The sequence below is a fragment of the Caloenas nicobarica genome, chromosome 5 (assembly GCF_036013445.1).
Source record: "Caloenas nicobarica isolate bCalNic1 chromosome 5, bCalNic1.hap1, whole genome shotgun sequence".
Classification (NCBI taxonomy): domain Eukaryota; kingdom Metazoa; phylum Chordata; class Aves; order Columbiformes; family Columbidae; genus Caloenas; species Caloenas nicobarica.
Window position 1 is genome coordinate 10,854,301 of NC_088249.1, and position 17,892 is coordinate 10,872,192.

The 17,892-nt window shown below is 39.8% G+C and overlaps 1 protein-coding gene across 12 annotated transcripts in view; it reads left to right on the forward strand.

Annotated features, from left to right (window-relative positions):
* Window positions 1-17,892, forward strand: part of CDC42BPB (CDC42 binding protein kinase beta) — a 95,634-nt gene that overhangs the window by 74,438 nt on the left and 3,304 nt on the right. For 5 of the 12 annotated variants that reach the window (XM_065636928.1, XM_065636930.1, XM_065636934.1 and 2 more), the window contains 13 exons: window positions 326-431; window positions 2,883-3,019; window positions 3,592-3,731; window positions 5,310-5,391; window positions 8,651-8,867; window positions 9,263-9,325; window positions 12,726-13,322; window positions 15,708-15,805; window positions 15,917-16,001; window positions 16,154-16,274; window positions 16,366-16,483; window positions 17,582-17,684; window positions 17,777-17,847. In XM_065636928.1, coding sequence (XP_065493000.1) covers window positions 326-431; window positions 2,883-3,019; window positions 3,592-3,731; window positions 5,310-5,391; window positions 8,651-8,867; window positions 9,263-9,325; window positions 12,726-13,322; window positions 15,708-15,805; window positions 15,917-16,001; window positions 16,154-16,274; window positions 16,366-16,483; window positions 17,582-17,684; window positions 17,777-17,847 — 1,938 coding nt within the window. Of the gene's footprint in view, window positions 1-325; window positions 432-2,882; window positions 3,020-3,591; window positions 3,732-5,309; window positions 5,392-8,650; window positions 8,868-9,262; window positions 9,326-12,725; window positions 13,323-15,707; window positions 15,806-15,916; window positions 16,002-16,153; window positions 16,275-16,365; window positions 16,484-16,839; window positions 16,947-17,411; window positions 17,451-17,581; window positions 17,685-17,776; window positions 17,848-17,892 lie in introns of those variants that run through there. The other 7 variants (XM_065636929.1, XM_065636933.1, XM_065636935.1 and 4 more) reach the window with 4 other exon arrangements.

Sequence of the window (17,892 nt, forward strand, 5' to 3'; positions counted from 1 at the left end):
TTGTCCTGTTTGGGTTTGTCATGTGTTTGTTTGTTAGGTCTGTGTTTTTAATGAAATGTTTCCAAGTGCAAGTTGATGGGCTTTGATTTGTCAGAAGGGATGACAACAAATAATTGGTCATATGTTTAGGTTTGACCCTCTTATGCAGTTGGAAATGAAACTGTTACTGTTGTCTTGCAGCACCTTTTACAAGCTGCACTTACTTGGAAGAAGCCCAGGTTTCATAATGTACACTCTGATATCTGGAGGGTGGTGAAGGGAGACGCTTGCATTACATAAGTACAGAAAGTGAAAAGTTATTTTTTGTCCTGAATGTATCTTTCAGCCTAAAGCTCACCAGCTCAATATCAAGTCATTCACGAGCCCTACGCAATGTAGTCATTGCACCTCTCTTATGGTGGGATTAGTTCGACAAGGTTATGCCTGTGACGGTGAGTCAGTTAAACCTTTTATATTGTCAGCAAGTCCCTGAAAAAGTCATCACAAAAGACTAATGTATTTTAAGGCAACCGTTTCTTTGGAGAGGGAATGAAAGAGAGAGGTGGCTACCACTGAATGGTTCCCCTTTCTTTTGCATCATCATCAGAGTTCCAAAGTCAAAGAATTAATGTAAACCCTCATGGTTTCTTTTCATATTGCTAATCAATTCTGCTACCATTAGTGCTGTTAATAGTGTGAGTTGAGGGGGAGGCAGGGAAGGCAGGACTGTTCTGTTTCTGTTGTGTAGAAGACTCCGGGAATGCTCTGGTAACATGGATCTGAGTCTGCCTATTTTGTGCAATCTTGATCATAAACCCCTATAGGCTGGGAGGACGATTTGCTTGGGGTTTTTTGGCCTGTAGCCTGTCTTGCTGTCCTTTAGTTTTATTTAAAATGCTTTTTCTAATCCATGTGTCACTATTGAATTCCATGTTTGACTATGTGGAGGTATTTTTCTTTGCACATAACTTATCTGTATCTTGATTAGACACATGAACTCAGGAAGTAGTCCACAACTCTGTTGGAGACACTACAGTATAAATAACCTTATTGTATTTCTGTGCCCAGCTTAGTTCTAGCTAGTGACGCCCTCTCCACTGACGCCTTCAGTATCATTTTCAGATTGCCTCATTTGCCCTTCAGGGCTTTTTTCCTGGCAGATCTCCTGGTGATGGTTCTTCCCCAGGAGCACCTATCGCTCTGCCAGCGCCTGCCCTGGGGCTGCCTTTTGTCTCCTGCTGCTGACAGTTCTGAACTCTAGTTTTGCATCTCTTCCTGCAAGTTTGAAATGGTCTTTTTCCCTTAGTGTAGCTATCAATTTTGCTCTTTTTTTTTTTCTCATGTATTTTGATTAAGCTCTGCATCATTAATTTTCCAGTTTGCCTCTTCTACTCCAGATCTTGATAGCTACAGAAAAAAAATAGAATCACATCGACATAAGAATAGAGATGATTCCAGCAGAACAAACCTTTGCCATGTTCTACTCCTAATCACTTGCTTTTCTCAATTTCTACTCTTTGTAATGCTGGAGAGTAGGTAAAATACAGCTGCAGTTCCAGAGGCCCGTGGAACTGGTGATATCCTGTGGATTTTCCCCATTCTGCAACTGGTGTGCCTTGATACGCACAGTCCCAAATAATCATGAAGTTTCCTGAAAGAGCTGAATTTATTATCTGGTCTTGGGGAACACCTACAGCACTTGGCATGTATGACTTTTTGGTACCCCTGCCCTCCTGGGAGCAGCCTGCAGCTCAGAGCATGAGCCAGGCAGGCTGCTCTGGGCTGCTCTCGCTGCTGGCTGCTCCCTCGGGCCTCAGGAGGAGGAGGAGGTTTGTAGCCCAGTTCGTGGCTCTGGCAGAGGCAGGCTGTTTCCAGATTTTTTGGAATCTTCTGACCCTTCATAATTACGGGACTAGATGTGCATGAGGTATCTGCCAGATGCCCACTTCCGAGAGCATGGTGAGGAGGACGCACAGGACAGGTGACAGTGCCAGGCCACTCTCCCACCACCTTCCCAAGGTGCTGGTACAAACAGGGCAGCTGGGACAAACCAGGCAAAATCTCTGTGGAAAGATGTGGCCCATAAACCTGTGGGTCAGATGCCTCAATATAACATGGTTAGTTCTTTCCGCAGTTCTTGTAGTACGTCCCATGTGAAGTGCTGTATATTCTGGGTTTTTTCTGTGTATGGCTTCTGTGCGAAGTGCTCTATAGATGAGAGACCTAGAGACCCCTGTGCCTTGCTGGTACAGCACAAAGTGGTATAAATGGTAAGAAAGGATGCAATGATTAGTATACTTGTTTGCTCCTTATTTGAACTCTGAAGTGTATATATGCCCCTTTCACCACACAGCATTTCAGTCCTGGTCCCCTGGTTTCTACTTTATTATGCTTTCAAGTCTGTTGCAGGTGTTTAACAGTTTAACACTTTCTATTTTTTTGTCAGTTTAGTTTTACTTTGTCTTTGCAGTATTCTTGCATACTTGGATCAAATTAAACTACTATATTTATCTTGTCTCCTATCACTGCCGTATTATTTTTATTCCTCCTTTATTAATACTTTTTCTCTTCTGTGACGGGGTTAGTTGCAGCTTAACACCAATGACACTGACCAACTCCTTTTCCTTCTGGAAAGTTCTTTCGTAAGTTACCTTGAAATGTGGAGTCAGTTCCTGCCCTTCATGGAAGTAATAGGCTTAAAGGAGAAAATAAAAGGACTTAGAAGAGTCTCATACAATACCTAGGTGTGTTCGCTCCGTTAGCATAGTGGTCTGTTGCAATATTTGACTGCCAGTTTCGGTATGATCGATTAATTTGCTGAGCATAAGGGCAGACTACATTGATCTCCTGTTACGACTGACTCATACACGCATTTCACTGTGAATTTTCTCTTTTGTACTTAGTGTGTTCATTTGCATGCCATGTTTCCTGCAAGGACAGTGCACCTCAGGTCTGCCCCATACCCCCTGAGCAAGCCAAAAGGCCTCTCGGAGTAGATGTGCAAAGAGGAATAGGAACCGCCTATAAAGGTTATGTCAAGGTAATAGTCTTTTGTTCTTGGACAAGAGAAGAATACTAAACCTCACAGCCTTGCAGCTTAGAATCTCTAAGTATGTTTAAACAAATCTCCTAAATTGTGCTAAAGCCTTAAGGCTTTTTGTGCCATCTATGTAACTTATTTAACCTTCGTTGCTTTAGATGTGGGAGAAACGGTTGGTTTTACTACAAGAGCTAAAGGTTAGTGGATTAGTAGCTACGATGTTCATAAGCAGCAGGGGGGGAAAAGCATGCTTTAAGGAAGAATTTCTGTCATTGTTGATGTAAGCATAATATAAAAGGTGAACTGTCCTACCATTTTGGCATTTCTGGAATATACAAGCCCCGTTGTTTGTCCTAATACTAGCTAATATATTTATTAAACTGTAACAGGGAATGGTTGAACTTAAGGGAAAAATGATTTCTTGATTACTTGACATTTTCACTCCATTTTGAAGGGCAAGTAGAACGTGTTCTAATTCCGTTGATCTGAGTATAAGCTCTTCTAAATGTCCCTGCTTTCTGTGTCTACTACATGTGCTTACATTTAATAAGCAATCAGTTATTTTTACACAGGTCCCAAAGCCTACAGGAGTTAAGAAAGGATGGCAGAGGGCTTACGCAGTTGTCTGTGACTGTAAACTGTTCTTATATGATGTGCCTGAAGGAAAATCCACCCAGCCTGGAGTTGTTGCAAGTCAAGTCTTGGATCTCAGGTTTGTATTATTATGACAGAGTAGAAATCCTCTGTATTATTTTCATAACAGGAATATGTATTTATAGTACACAAGAAACATGAAGCTCATGAGAGCTCTGGTCTGAGAAGACCTGTGTGTTCTGTATATAGACTGCAGCTAAGTTTAGGCTGAACAAGTTCGCTCAACAACAAGTCACTTTAGCGGCTTTATAGTCATTTATACTACAGTCACTAATATTTACAGTATTAGCATCCTCCTTCCTAGAATTCCGTGCGCACACATGGAAAAAAAATAGACTTTGGTAGATTGGTTTTTCCCCTCCCTGCACTCTGAACTGAACATTGAGTCACAGATCATCCCATAACCAGTAATTTCAGAAACATCAGAAAAACTGAAGTAATCTGCAGAAAAGCACTGACTAATTTACAGTGCAAGTGGCTCTGGCCCTGCCTTTTCACAGGAGTCATTTTTCCTTGGTGAACCATTTGAACCACCGAACAATGTCTACAAAAGACCTGAGACTTACATTGATCTGAGTAACCAAAAAGGGTTTTTTTAATTTTGATTTATGGAAATACCAGGACAGTATAATACCTTTTAATGTTACAGCACCTTCTGTCTCTGTTGAACATAAAGCTTGCATTCACAAGTACCTTGATTTATATTTTTTCCAGACAGCAGTACCGTGGGGTTGCACCAGTACTGGTGCTCTGTTCTCACATGTATTTTCTGAGAACCATCACTGTCAGCTCTCTCTGACACGCTGGCAGTGGGAGCAGAAGCATTGGGAGTATTGCAAATGACAGCGTTCCCATCAGTACGTTGCTTGGAGCAGCTCAGCCAGATATTATACCAACTGTCCCATGCTTTATCTGCTTATTGTAGCTGCCTCTTTGAGTCTGTCTTCTGAGGATTCTTCAATGTTTTAATAGACGTTAACCACCACAGCTATGAATTCTAGCATGGGCAAGTTTCAGGCATTAGTGTCGTCTTTACACTAAAATTGGCAATTATGGTGATGAACTTGGTCAAATTCAGTTTCAGAAGGCTTGTGTAGACAAGCCCTCTGGGGTGGAGCACTCTGAAATGCAGAAGTTGTTCTGATGTCTGTTTATTTTACTGTAATAGAGAATAAAATCTAGCTGTTTTGAAAACCCTTATTTGAATCCCACAGACTATAATTATGTTGCCAAGAGCTTTTTATGTGATTTTTCTTTTTTTCCAAAGGCCCCTCTCTTGCTACACATTGAGGTATGAATTATTCATTTCTAATGTGTCTGCTGGGCTGGAAGAGCAATATTCTTGCTGCTAATTGTAGAATAGGTGTGGTCGGTAAACCAAAACTACAGAAAGCCACCCCACTTAGCTTCAGGTGGACTGAGTTACACGTACTGGATGCTGTAGAAACATAACTAAAGCTTGTGAGTTGTTTGAGTCGAGGACGTTTAGAGCATAACAAAGCGGCAATGGCAGTTGTGGCCTCTGTGCGGTGTTAGGAGATTGCAGCCTATCGAAACAGTTGTGATATGGGTTAGATTTTGCTGATTAATGTTAGTGTGTGCATGTCTGTGATTCTCTTGCTTTCTTTCTCACTAGAGATGAAGATTTTTGCGTGAGCTCTGTCCTGGCGTCGGATGTAATACACGCAACTCGTAAAGACATCCCTTGTATATTCAGGGTATGGCTGCCGATTTACTCTTAGAGAAAATACAAGTTAAATACCAGAGTTTGTGTTGGTAGTGAAATATGTTATCCATATTTAATGTTTATTAAGTTATGCAGAAGTATAAGAATTTACAAGGGATACTGAAATGTGTAGAACAACAATATAATACTTTTCTTACAGCTGAACTGTAAAGAACGAAGTTATCCTTATCTTGCTGCTTCCTTGTGTATAAAGTTTGGCTTATTTTTTTATTTTCTTGATTATAATTAAGTATATTTTTGTCTCCCCTTCCGCTGGTGTTAGCAGATCCTGTTTTCTTTCTTGGTTTTGGAGGACTCTTGCTTTAGGAACTGATGCTGTTACATCAGAGCAGGCTGAAGCTGGGTTGTGTTCACTGATTCTAGTTTGCCATGTATTGGCTTGTATAAAAACATACATTTGAAATTTCACTTTCCTTAATTTTGTATTTAAGTATAGTAGAAAAAAATTAAGAGAAAATAATTAGCTTAGTTCTAATATTATCTTTGATATATGTTCTATCTGAATGCTGTATTTAGTTTTTAAAACCTAGCAAAGGTTCCTGTTGTTATGTGAATTATATTTAATCTGAAATTTTAAAATATAGAGAAGAGTACATTAGTAGCCAGTATCTATAATCCCTTGCATTTGAATACAGAAACTGTTCTCAGCATCCTGATGCTCAGTCTTTTAGAATCAAATCAGTGGAACACGGAAGCCAAAGAGGCGACAGTCACATGCGATCCCAATCATTTGGTCCTTCAGAGTTCTACATAGGAAATGTCTTGGCTGCTTGAATGCTTCTGTGGCTTTGCTTTTTTTGGTAGAAATGTTTTCTGCAGTGGATTTTCATCCTTTAGTTTACTACTACTTTTTCTTTCATTTTTCTCTTGTTTCTAAATGTTTTGTTTTATTCCCATCTATCTGCTCTCTTCTCAAATGAGCGAATGTGGAATACTATGGGAAAGGGCTTCTAAGGAGAGAAAATGAGCTATGCAGAATGGTGGTTGATTCATTTAAGAACAAGGCATCCATACAGTTTAGCCTGCTTGACTTGCTTCTCTAATCTCTGCCTGCAGTTTTTAACTAAAAAGGTACCTAGGAAAAAAACTTCTGTCAGATGTCCCCATGTAAGAATACTTGTGTGGATAGACATGACAAAATGTCTCCACGGTTTGATCCAGATGCTAAAGAGATTTGATAAATTAACTAGAAGCCTGGTGTGGGAGTATATCTATTTCGATACCCTGTTGACAGGGACCAGAGAAGGTGCTGCCAAAGTCCACCTCTTTTCTCAGTTTTATGTCCTTCAAAGGAAGGAATTCCTAAAACTGGAAATCAGTGATATCTGATGCGAGACAGTCTATTTTCTCCATTTCATTTAATTCTAGATTTGCATCCTGCTGACATAATGACATAGAGTGGCTTCTACACAACAGTTAAAGCTGTTACTTTTCATCATCTTTGTAAAAATGTGGTCCTTCTTTCTTGTAACACGTAATGATATTGATGGCCCACCAAAGACAGATTTTCGTTTCTTTTGGATCTTCCACTGGCAGAAAGCAACACCAGAATGCTGCCAGACGCTAAAATATTCCCAGCTCTAACCCCGCCTCCCTCCATGAAATCAAGAAGAGGAAGAACATGTCTCAAACTCAAGCATCTCTCCTTGGTAACCAGTCCTTAAAGCTGCATGTCAGGCCGTCCTGGCATCCAGACACTGCAGTCTAAGTGCTGCCATCAATACATTTTTAATAATAGCGTGAGAGTATCTGTAGTGGAGTCCTTCCACTGCTTAGCAGTTTGAGTTAAGAAGCCTTGAGTTTCACAGAAAATGCCGGATTTTGGTATGATGAATTATGCTGGGTAAATTATAACCAACTTCTCCTGTTTTTTTCCTGCATTTGATTGCATGTAAGATGCCACCTTCAAAAGACTGAGGAGTAATACATGGTGGTACTTCAAAGAGAAAACCATAGCTGAAGTCTGGTTTGTTTTTTTTTACAAATATAGAAATATTATCCATTATGCCTCCATCCATCTTTAAAATATGAATGCTTAGCTAGAGTTTAGAACAAAGCTTGATACAAAGGAATAATGAGCTATGAGCAGTTGCAAACTATTTCATTCTTCTCCTACTGCTCTTCGCTTTCGCCTTACTTCTGGAGTCTGTCTTTGGCATCCTGTTGTTCAAAGCTTACTTTCAGTTGTGTGGTTTTGGTTGTGTGGTTTTGGTTGGTTGTTTATTTTTTTCTTTAAGATGAATATTCTTGCTTAATTCACTCTTTCAGGAAGTGTATGTTGTGTAACCACATCATCCATCTTTATGGTGATTTTCTTATCAAGGCATATAAGCTGAAGATGTGTTATTCCATGTATGAATAGTCAGAGGCTTCAGTTTTGCACTTTTGCACCTTTCCTGCTTTTTTCTGTTTAACTGTTGTTATTCTAAGAGTCTGTTGTGAGGGGTAATACTGGCTGGGGGCCTGTTTGTGGCTGAAAGCAAAATTCCATGATCTCTCATTTCCTACAATCTCTTCAGATAGGCCACAGCGCTAATATTCAGAACTAGTAAGTGCATACTTTGGCCAACACAGAGTTCCCGGATCATTTTTCCATTCAGAATATGTTCTGCTTTGAGATCTATGAGACAATTTCCCTGAAAATTAAGTGAAGCCATTGTGATTTTCTTTTAACCTGGGGAAGCGGGAGAATGGAGGTCTCGAAATATTTCCCTCCAGACCTTTTAATGCAGATATGATGTGCTTTTCCCCCAAAAAAAATATTTTGAAAATTAAGTAGCAAAATCAAAATCTAGAACTGATTGTAGCAATGCCGTTGAGTTTAAATGCATCTGACTTGGAAAGCACGTGTGGCATTTTCAATAAGTTATTACCAAGGTTGGGGGAGGGATCAGGACAAATCACAGAATGCTGCTGAAATTCCAGTTCAGAGCAGGAAGGAGCCTTGTGCTGGCATATATTGATTATTGTAGGAAAGGAATGTAGCATTCCCTGCCCATATTTTAGGATTCAGAATGGTTAAGGAAAACTGAGTATTTTTAAACAAAACCAGAGGCTCGTGCGTTTTTTCAAAGCACTGTGGCCATATTAGTTGTGTGCATACCACTCAGGTACATGATCACATTGTTATGAAAAAGTATAGTTTGCTTTCACAGTTTTGTGAAGTATATAATACTGACAAAAGGACTTTTATTGCTCTTACTAATTGCTTTTTCTCTGTCTTTTAAAAGGTGACAGCCTCTCTCTTAGGTTTGCCTTCAAAATCTTGTTCTCTGCTGATCCTGACAGAAAATGAGAATGAGAAGAGAAAGTGGGTTGGAATCCTAGAAGGGCTGCAGTCTATCCTGCACAAAAACAGACTGAAAAACCAGGTTGTGCATATTCCACAAGAAGCCTATGACAGTACACTGCCTCTTATTAAAGCAAGTTTAGCTGCTGCTATTGTAGGTATGTTTGGTTTAACTTTTAAAAGTGTGTGAGAGTTGTTGGAGCTTTTAGATAGGCTTCTGTAATGAGAGCACGGACACCTTGAAATAAATTCCTCAGCTGAATTCCTTCACAGGAATTTAATATTTGGGAGTGGGGGGGAAATGTTAATCTTGCACTGATATTCAAATTTCTTCATCCACTCAGAGTAAATAATACTGTTCAGCTGTTTAACAGGTTGTTTTTGCAATAGGATATACGGTATGCTTTTGACAGACTGCATGAGCTTAAGCAAAATTGATTTGCTGCTGAAAATCTGTTTGTCCAGGAATTTTTCTAGTTGTTCAAACAGTCTGTTTTAAAGATAAGATTAAGTATAGCTGAATTAATAACCTTTTTTTTCCTTCCTGGTTTAGATCGAGATAGAATAGCAATTGGTTCAGAAGAAGGACTCTATGTGATTGAGGTGACCCGTGATGGTAAGTCAGACCATAATGCATGCAGTAATTACATACATAATAATGAGCTCCGTAACTTTTATTGCTGTTATAATATAGGTTACACAACAGCCCTTCATGTATAGTAAGTATTAAGCACTCAGCTAATTGATAAGAAGGAAAAGTGAATGTGAGATATTGCACTAGTTTGGTCATTATCACTACATGCAGTTGACTGGCTGAAATTAAAGGGATGGGTTACTGGGCATATTCTGAAACATTCGCACCTTAACTGTGTTCCCACAGCAGGCAGCGAAATGCTTCAGCACACAGAGCATGCACGGCACACGCAGCAGCAGTTAATGCATAGTGAATTATCAGGCACTTACTAAATAGCACTTGAATTGAGTGAGAAAAATTTGACATGGGAACCTGCTTGCTCCAACCTGCACCATCAGAGACTTAAACTGCCATGAATTACAAGTTAGACAGCCAGCGCAAGCAGCACAAGAGTTTATAGACTTTCCATTAAAGCTACCATGTATCATTGTCTGTCTCTTCCAGAAATTTGACAGTCACCCACATTGTTTCAGACCAATGGTGGCCAAAGCAAAAGCCTTGCTTGCCCCTTTTCATTATTTCCCTGACCCCACGCTTCCTCCTGAACCTGCTTTTTCCTTTCTGTTCTTAATCCACTCTGCCCTCTGCTTTGGGAAAAGTGGGATCAGTTTAGCCTGTTCTTTGTGAAGACTTCTCATGTCCTTGCCAGAAACTCACACAGAGCATCCTCCAGGTACCACAGCAAAGCGTGCTGCATTCACTGGGCAGGGCAGGCGTAACTCCTCTCTCATTGAATTATTAGGCATCACAGCTAAGGCCTAAGGGAAGCCTCTTTCCTTTTGACCTTTTATAGTGAGCACAAATACAAATAACAATGGGAGACATGCCTCGGTATGGTAGGGAAAGTGTGCAGACCAAAAGGATTACTGGCACATGAACATGGGGATTGTTTTGGGTCAATCCATACAAAATGCAATTTTAAACATGGAAATGCAAATAACAAGTCTGGTTAATTTTGCCACCTGCTTCCAACATAAGGTACTCTTAACAAACAAACAAAAAAATGAAACAACTAGTTGAGGTAAACTGAATTTCTAGAAGTTAAGTAGTATATTTCTAAGAAGCAATGCAGATTTGAAATACAATTATCTGCTATTATTTATCCTCTTTCAGGTTACCGTAGGAAATATTAGTTATTTCTTTCTCTCTGACTTAAAAAGCGCCAAACATACGCTTGTGAAATCCATGCTTTATCATAACTTTCTTATAATTCCTGAGGCACTGATAAGTTTAGACAACACTCTAATTCCATACTTGTTTGTGGTATAGAAGGTAACAGCCTTACCTATCTGATAGGATTGTTTCTAACAAAATGCCTAATGCTTTATTCTGTGTTTATAACCTCTGAGCTTCTGTTCTTCAAATGTCTTTGACTTTCTGGGAGTTGAGGATGTTGAGGTCAGTGATGCCTGGGTCCCTTTTCCTCCTTCGGAAAAATTACCAGGGCACTCCTGAAATGCTCCTTTGCCTGTTTTTAGTCATTGTTATTCAAATTTTAAAAAAATCTTTAAACTTAGACTTGAAGGAAGAATTTTAATTTCTTTTTTCAATGCAGTTTAGTTTGTGGCTATTTTAAATTTGAATTGCGGTCATGCTAAAACTTCCATTTCAATGTAAAATAAAGCAGTTAAATGTTATTGCTTCCTCTTCCATAGAATAAACCAATGCCCAGTTCCAGGAGAAACTGCTTTATACATGGACACAGCAGATATTTGAAATTCCTTTTAGCAGTAATAAATTCCATTCCTTTGAGTAAACTTCCAGTGGTCACTATTCTTTAAGTACTTAGATATAAACATAACTTTAGATGCAAGTAATTCCAGACATTCCAGTACAGCTTCTTGCACAAAAGCAAATTATACATTTAATTTGAAAGTTCATTTCATAAAGGAACGATTATCTGCCTCACTATATCATATGTAAATGTGAAAATGATTTATCAATTTTGGTTTTAAGCTAAAAGAGGTTTTGCATTTTTCTGTGGCCAGTTCTTGTGTGTTATTAGTATTTTTATAAATCATAATGTCTTTTTCATTTTATGGCAGTTGTAATATTCAGTCTTAATTAACTGCCAGCTGTTTATACCAAAGGTCTTTGGTCAGAATATTACTTAGCTCTTGACAAATAAACTAAACTGTAGGCTGAAGCTGGAGCTAGGAAAGAAAAAGGATCCGTTTGTGGCAAAGTTCCAACAGCTGGTTGTTCCATAGGATATTTCTTCAGACGTGTCGTCTCTTTGTGCAACTGGGCAAATGCCACAAAAACACTTGGGCTTGTGGTCTAAACAGCTGAAGTCTTTCTTGCAGGTTTACAGAATTTGGTAACTTGGCCAGGCTACTCATCTATTACTGAAAAAAATGCATATAATTTCCAGTTAATGTTTCTTTTTTATTATCATTCACAAATCTTTTGAATGCATTCTGCTAACGAAAAAATGAAAGTGATATTTTTATATGATTATGCTTATGCATATGGTAAATTATGTTTCCTAGTTTGGAGTTGCTTTGTCTCTTCTGTTTATACCCCATGAAATACTCACTGCTTTCTTGAAAGTGCTGAAACACCCACGTTCCCCAAAGCAGAACACGTTACACCTGACCCCATTAACTGCCTCTGTCTAACCCAGTTTTAAAAAAACCTTTCAACAATGAAGACTCCCCAGCTGCCACAGGTAACCTAAGTAGTCTTTACTGTGAGAAGGCTTTTCCTGGTGCCTGTCCTAAACTTCTCTTCCTACAGCTTAGGCCCATTCCTACTTACCCTTTCCCCAGCACACACGGCATTTTTTGCTTTTCCCTGTAGATGGTTAACATCCACTTACTGTACTGCTTTTGTATTTGGCTGAGACATTTGCAAGCAGTACGGCATTTTATATCCTCGGTTCTCAGCATTAAATACTCTGGATTTCTTCTCTTTGTGTTCTGCTAATTTGACCTTCCTCCATAATTTACCGAAGATGCTGATGTTTTTCTTGAAGGTGGGACCAGTTTCAGAACATATACCATCTTGCAGTGAACAGATAGTAGAGATATTATTATATATTTTTTTTCTCCATTTATCCCAGATGTTAAGCAGCTTCTCCCTGCAAAGTCTTGCTGAAGCGAGACTTTATATCCGTAGAGAGAGTTACAGGAATGCTTTGTTTCATTATTTGTTCTGACAATTAATAACAGAGCACTGAACTTGTGTAATAAGTGCTCTTTCCTATTTGGTACCTGTCTGTGTTTAGATTTGTTTTCAGACATCGGTATCTAACGCTGCAACGTTTCCAGGCCCGATGGTTTTCTTGTGTAACTTATGGCAGTTCTCGTTTCCTTTGCAGTGATAGTCCGAGCTGCTGACTGCAAGAAGGTGTACCAGATAGAGCTTGCTCCCAAAGAGAAAATCATCATCCTCATCTGCGGTCGGAACCACCACGTTCACCTTTACCCCTGGGCCTCTCTGGATGGGTCAGAAGGAAACTTTGACATTAAGCTTGCAGAAACTAAAGGCTGCCAATTGATTACAACTGGAACACTAAAGAAGAATTCTGCGACTTGTTTGTTTGTGGCTGTCAAACGACAGGTTTTTTGCTATGAAATTCACAGAACTAAACCTTTCCACAAAAAAGTCAGTGAAATTCAGGCTCCAGGAACTGTGCAGTGGATGACAGTGTTCAAGGACAAGCTCTGTGTTGGCTACCAGTCTGGGTTCTCTCTGTTGACCATCCAGGGAGATGGACAATCTATAAGCCTGGTAAATCCTAATGACCCCTCGCTTATCTTCCTCTCACAGCAGTCTTTTGACGCCCTTTGTGCTGTGGAGCTCAGTAATGAGGAATACCTGCTTTGCTTCAGCCATATGGGAGTATACGTCGATTCGCAAGGTCGAAGGTCACGCATGCAGGAACTAATGTGGCCTGCAACTCCTGTTGCCTGTAGTATGTATATGTTTTTCTGTTGCCATATCCCTGTTGCTGCTTTACTTGTCTAAAAAATAATCAGCATTGTATTCTATTCTGCTCCGGTTTGTCTTTCAATACTTACAGTTTAGGTTTTGATGAGTTTAACAGCGTACATAATTCTTCCTGGTGGTAGTTTTGGACTTGGTGATCTCCTGGGCTGAGATCCTGGATGCTGCAAGAAAAGAAGCTCTGTCTTGTTACAGGACACAGAATAACAAGTAATGGAATGGAAAATAATCTTTATGGAGAGTGGTCCTGGAGGCAGGACAGTGCAAGACAACTGGTCTGTGAAATTCTGTAAAGATTTTTGCTCCCCTAGAGAGCGTAAATGTCTAGTTTGTAGGGCATCTTCTGCGTCCTGGACTCAAATTACAATGGAAAGTTGAAATGTAACTGCAACTCTAAAGGTTCATAAAGGTAACAAAATAAGAGGTAAAAACATTGCTTTTGGCAGAAGTGGTTGCAATTTTTCTCCTATCAGTTTTATTTTTAGGGGAAGACTTTCCAATAATAATATAGGCAGGTAGGAGGTAATTTTTCAACTGCTTTGCTCTTTTCAGGCACATTGGTTTATCAGCTAGTTAGGATGGAAGCACATGTGGAGCATTTTTCAATATTCCATAGTCAATGATAAAGTTCATGATAAAACCGGGATTTCTGTTTGGAGCTCAAATAGCAATTAAAGTGTTTTGAATGATTGAAAGCAAGAAATAGCTTTTTGTTTAAATAGTACACGGAGTAGTTAGGCGCATGTTGGTTTGATCAGGCCAGGCCCTAACAGCAGTTTGTTTAGTTTTAATTGTCTTGAACTGAAATTGTTTGCTCACTTTACTCTGACCTAGTTCTGTACAGAAGTCTAAAGCAAGGGCCCAAGGAAATACTGTGGTTGTGAATTTACTTTAAAATGCCATTAGCTAAAGCTAATGTTTCCTTTTCCTTTATCAGCTTTATAGTTATTTTGCATTTTAGCAAACCAGGCATGCTAGTTAATTGTTTTGTCTGTTATTATTAGAAGCTGTTCTTACTGTAAACTATTTTATAGCATTCTAGTATGTGCAGCTCTGAGTGGCGTTGGCTTAGGGCTGTTTTTGTAGAAAGAGCAACTTTGTCCACTGCCAAAGGAAACTGGATTGCTTTTCTTTTCATTAGCCTTCTCCTCCCTCCTCAGTCCTGGTGGCTGTCACTGGTGATAGTGGCTTTTTTTTTTTTTTAACTGTCCCATTAGGAGATCATCACAGTGGAAATAGTTGCAGTTGCAGTTTCTGCTGTGGTGAAGGACCATGTTGTGGAGAGGTTTTAGGATACAATGGAGAATTTCTCTCTGGGGGATTCAGCCCCCCTCATGCAAGGAGAGGCCAAGCAGAAGCAGTTGGTGTTTCTGTCTGGTGCTCAGTGGCCTCCCTTGGTGTGGACATCCAAATCAACCGTGACCCCATATAATAAATACTTGACCAAAAGTCACTTTTGGGATACGTATTTCTGAGAGCTGTCCAAGGCTTTCTGGGAACAAATTTAAAAAATAGCACCACAACTGTTACTTCAGTTCTTCTAAGAAGATTCTGTGATTTGTTTAGTGTCCTACTGGGTTATTTTCCTTTTGTTTATTGAAGCAGCTATTTTCTCTATTAAATGCCATAAATTTCTAGTAACTGCTCTTTACGTCAGGACACAGTTTTTATATGAGCAGAAGCATGCTGATATGAAGCTCTAGGGATCTCTGCTTTTCGTTTGACCTAAAATAAACTTGTCTGCTGATACCTTTTACCCTTTTTTTGAAAAAAAAAAAATGAAAAGAGAAAGTGAGTTGTGGGCTTTGAGCATTGTGACATTTTTCTGTTAACCTGATGAAAGCAACCCATACATGAATATCTAAAGCTAGATAATTGTTAGCAAAAGAGGAAGGAAATTGAGAACAGATTTGCATCATGACTTCATGACCCACCTCACAGATGGTGGCCCTCTCTTTTCCTCTTCACACAGCAGATGTATAGTTAGTTTGCCGCTTCCAAAATGAAGTAATCTGCGTCTGTAGAAAAGCTAGCTGCTCAATTCCTCCCAAGTAGCAAATTTGTATGCATCTGAAAACTTCAGATGTCATTGTGCAATTTCATGAAATCATAATTTGAAGTTTAAAAATACTGAAAGGGTCAAATTTAAATCTTTCCATGATGCTGGCAGTTGTTGTTAGCAAATCTATTATCACAAAAATATCTGTTTGAAAGTGGGGCTGGGAAAAAGTGTTTTAAAATGCATCTTGCACATGGTAGAAAACTTGTAACTATTGAAATTTGCTCAAATATATGTCAGTTCCAGACTACTGAAAGCACATTAGGGTTTTCTGTTTGTTTTTAATCTATGCAGGTTGCAATTCTTCATACGTAACAGTGTATAGCGAGTATGGTGTTGATGTATTTGATGTTAACACTATGGAATGGGTCCAGACCATTGGCCTGCGAAGGGTAAGTAATTTTCTTTGAATATAGAACTTAATTGGGATAATTCCAAATGAGATGTTTCTTCACACTGTACGCTAGGCTTCAGTTAATTCTCTGCCTCCTTCCTCAAAACAGATCAGACCATTAAACACGGACGGCACGCTGAATCTCCTTAACTGCGAGCCACCAAGACTAATATATTTCAAGAACAAGTTTGCAGGTGAGTACTGAGCAAGAGGAGAAACAGGAAGATGATGCGAAGCTAACTGGGTAATTTTAAGCAACGTTACCTTTGCATGAGATGAAACTTGTATTGGATGCGTCTGGGTCGACATGTACCTATGTATGTAAAATTGCATTGTGGTATTACAGCAGGAGCTGCCCTCAGTGTCCCAGAAACATCTGACAATAGCAAGAAGCAAATGCTTCGAACTAGGAGCAAAAGAAGATTTGTATTTAAGGTTCCCGAGGAAGAGCGATTACAGCAGAGGCGGTAAGAATTTAATTGTGGCATGTAACTTAATATCCATGATGACATGCAAAGACTGGGAATGCTAATAGCAAAAATCACTCTGTTCTTTTAGGGAAATGCTTAGAGACCCTGAGCTAAGGTCGAAGATGATTTCTAACCCAACAAATTTCAACCACGTGGCTCATATGGGACCAGGAGATGGAATGCAGGTTCTCATGGACCTCCCACTGGTAAAATACATTTTAAAGGGTGGGGTCAATCTGTGTTTGTTCTTGCTCAGAAAAACTGTGAAGATGAGCTGTATAGGGTTCAAGTATTATCTCTGTGCAAGTTCTTCTAATCATTTCGAGAACAGCGAACCTTCCTGTTGTGCAATGCTTTTAAATCCTGTGCAGGGAAATACTGCTAGCTGACTTATAAATGACACACTGAAAGAAATAGGTATCACTGCCAGGAGCTTGTTAGTAGTTTTCCAAATAATCAGTCTCTCCTCCTTCCTTTTTCTTGTTTGTCTTCTTAAAATAACAGAACGAATTTCCTTCCCCTTCATCCTCTCAACATTCTGCTCTGATATCACCTCCAACAGGCTTTGAGCACGTCTATGACATGAGCCCTGACTCTGCTGAAATCTTTCTCCAGAGTGACCATTCCTCACTGCAAGGCTCCCCTCTGCTTTCTTCCTCTTCCTGCCCCTCTTCTGCCTCCCTAGCAAGGGTAGGAGTAGCTACAAACTGTTAGGAACTGGAATGGTGTGCTTGCGGCACTTGCCAATTCTAGAGCAAAACCAAGGGGGAAAAAACTAATGCTTTGCAGGTAACTAAAATGCATGTAAGTTGCAGTGCTTTGTAGCATTGGGTTTTTTTATTATTTTGCTTTTAACAAATACAGCATTTTCTGAGCTGTTTTAGTGTTAAATCCGCAAGAGGAAGGCACGAAGGTACACTTTTATGTTCTGTACCCTGCATTTTGCAGCTGCTAGTCAGGCTTTCTCTTGTCCTTCTCCACCAGCCTAGGTGAGGGTGATGAATTCGTCCTTTCGGCAGGAGGAGGAAGGAAAGCAGAGCTGTTGGTGCAGTCCCTGCCCCTTCAGAGAGGGTTTGCTGGCTGACAGGTTCCCGTGGCTGCTGTGGGGCTTAGTTCTTTCTCTGTCTTTCTCAGGGTTTGTGTCTGTTACTGAAAATATGTGGATGTGGTCAAGTAAGTTGAGAGTTTTTCTACCAACACTGGGTTGTAATATCTTCAAAAGCACAGTAAAGTTTTCATGAGTAACAACTCCTAGTTGGATAGCTTTTGTTACTGGCTAACAAGGTGTATCATTTTGACTGCAGAGCGTCCTACCTGCTGCGCAGGATGAAAAACCGTGTCCGTCTACAGCTAACCTCGCACGGCAGCAGCAGAGAAACAAAACCTATATTTCGTGGCCCTCGTCAAGTAAGGCTGGAAGCAAGCTTGTCAGTTCTGAGCTATAATCTAGGGCTTTGACAAGAGGTGTAAACCTGCCTGTTTTCCTTCGTTCTCTGCAGGCGGCAGTGATGCGGGAGGAGCCGTGCCTTCCCGAAGTATGTCCGATCCTGACCAGGAGTTTGACAAAGAGGTAAAGTAGCTTTTTTTTTAATTAAATGGAGACTTATTATATCCT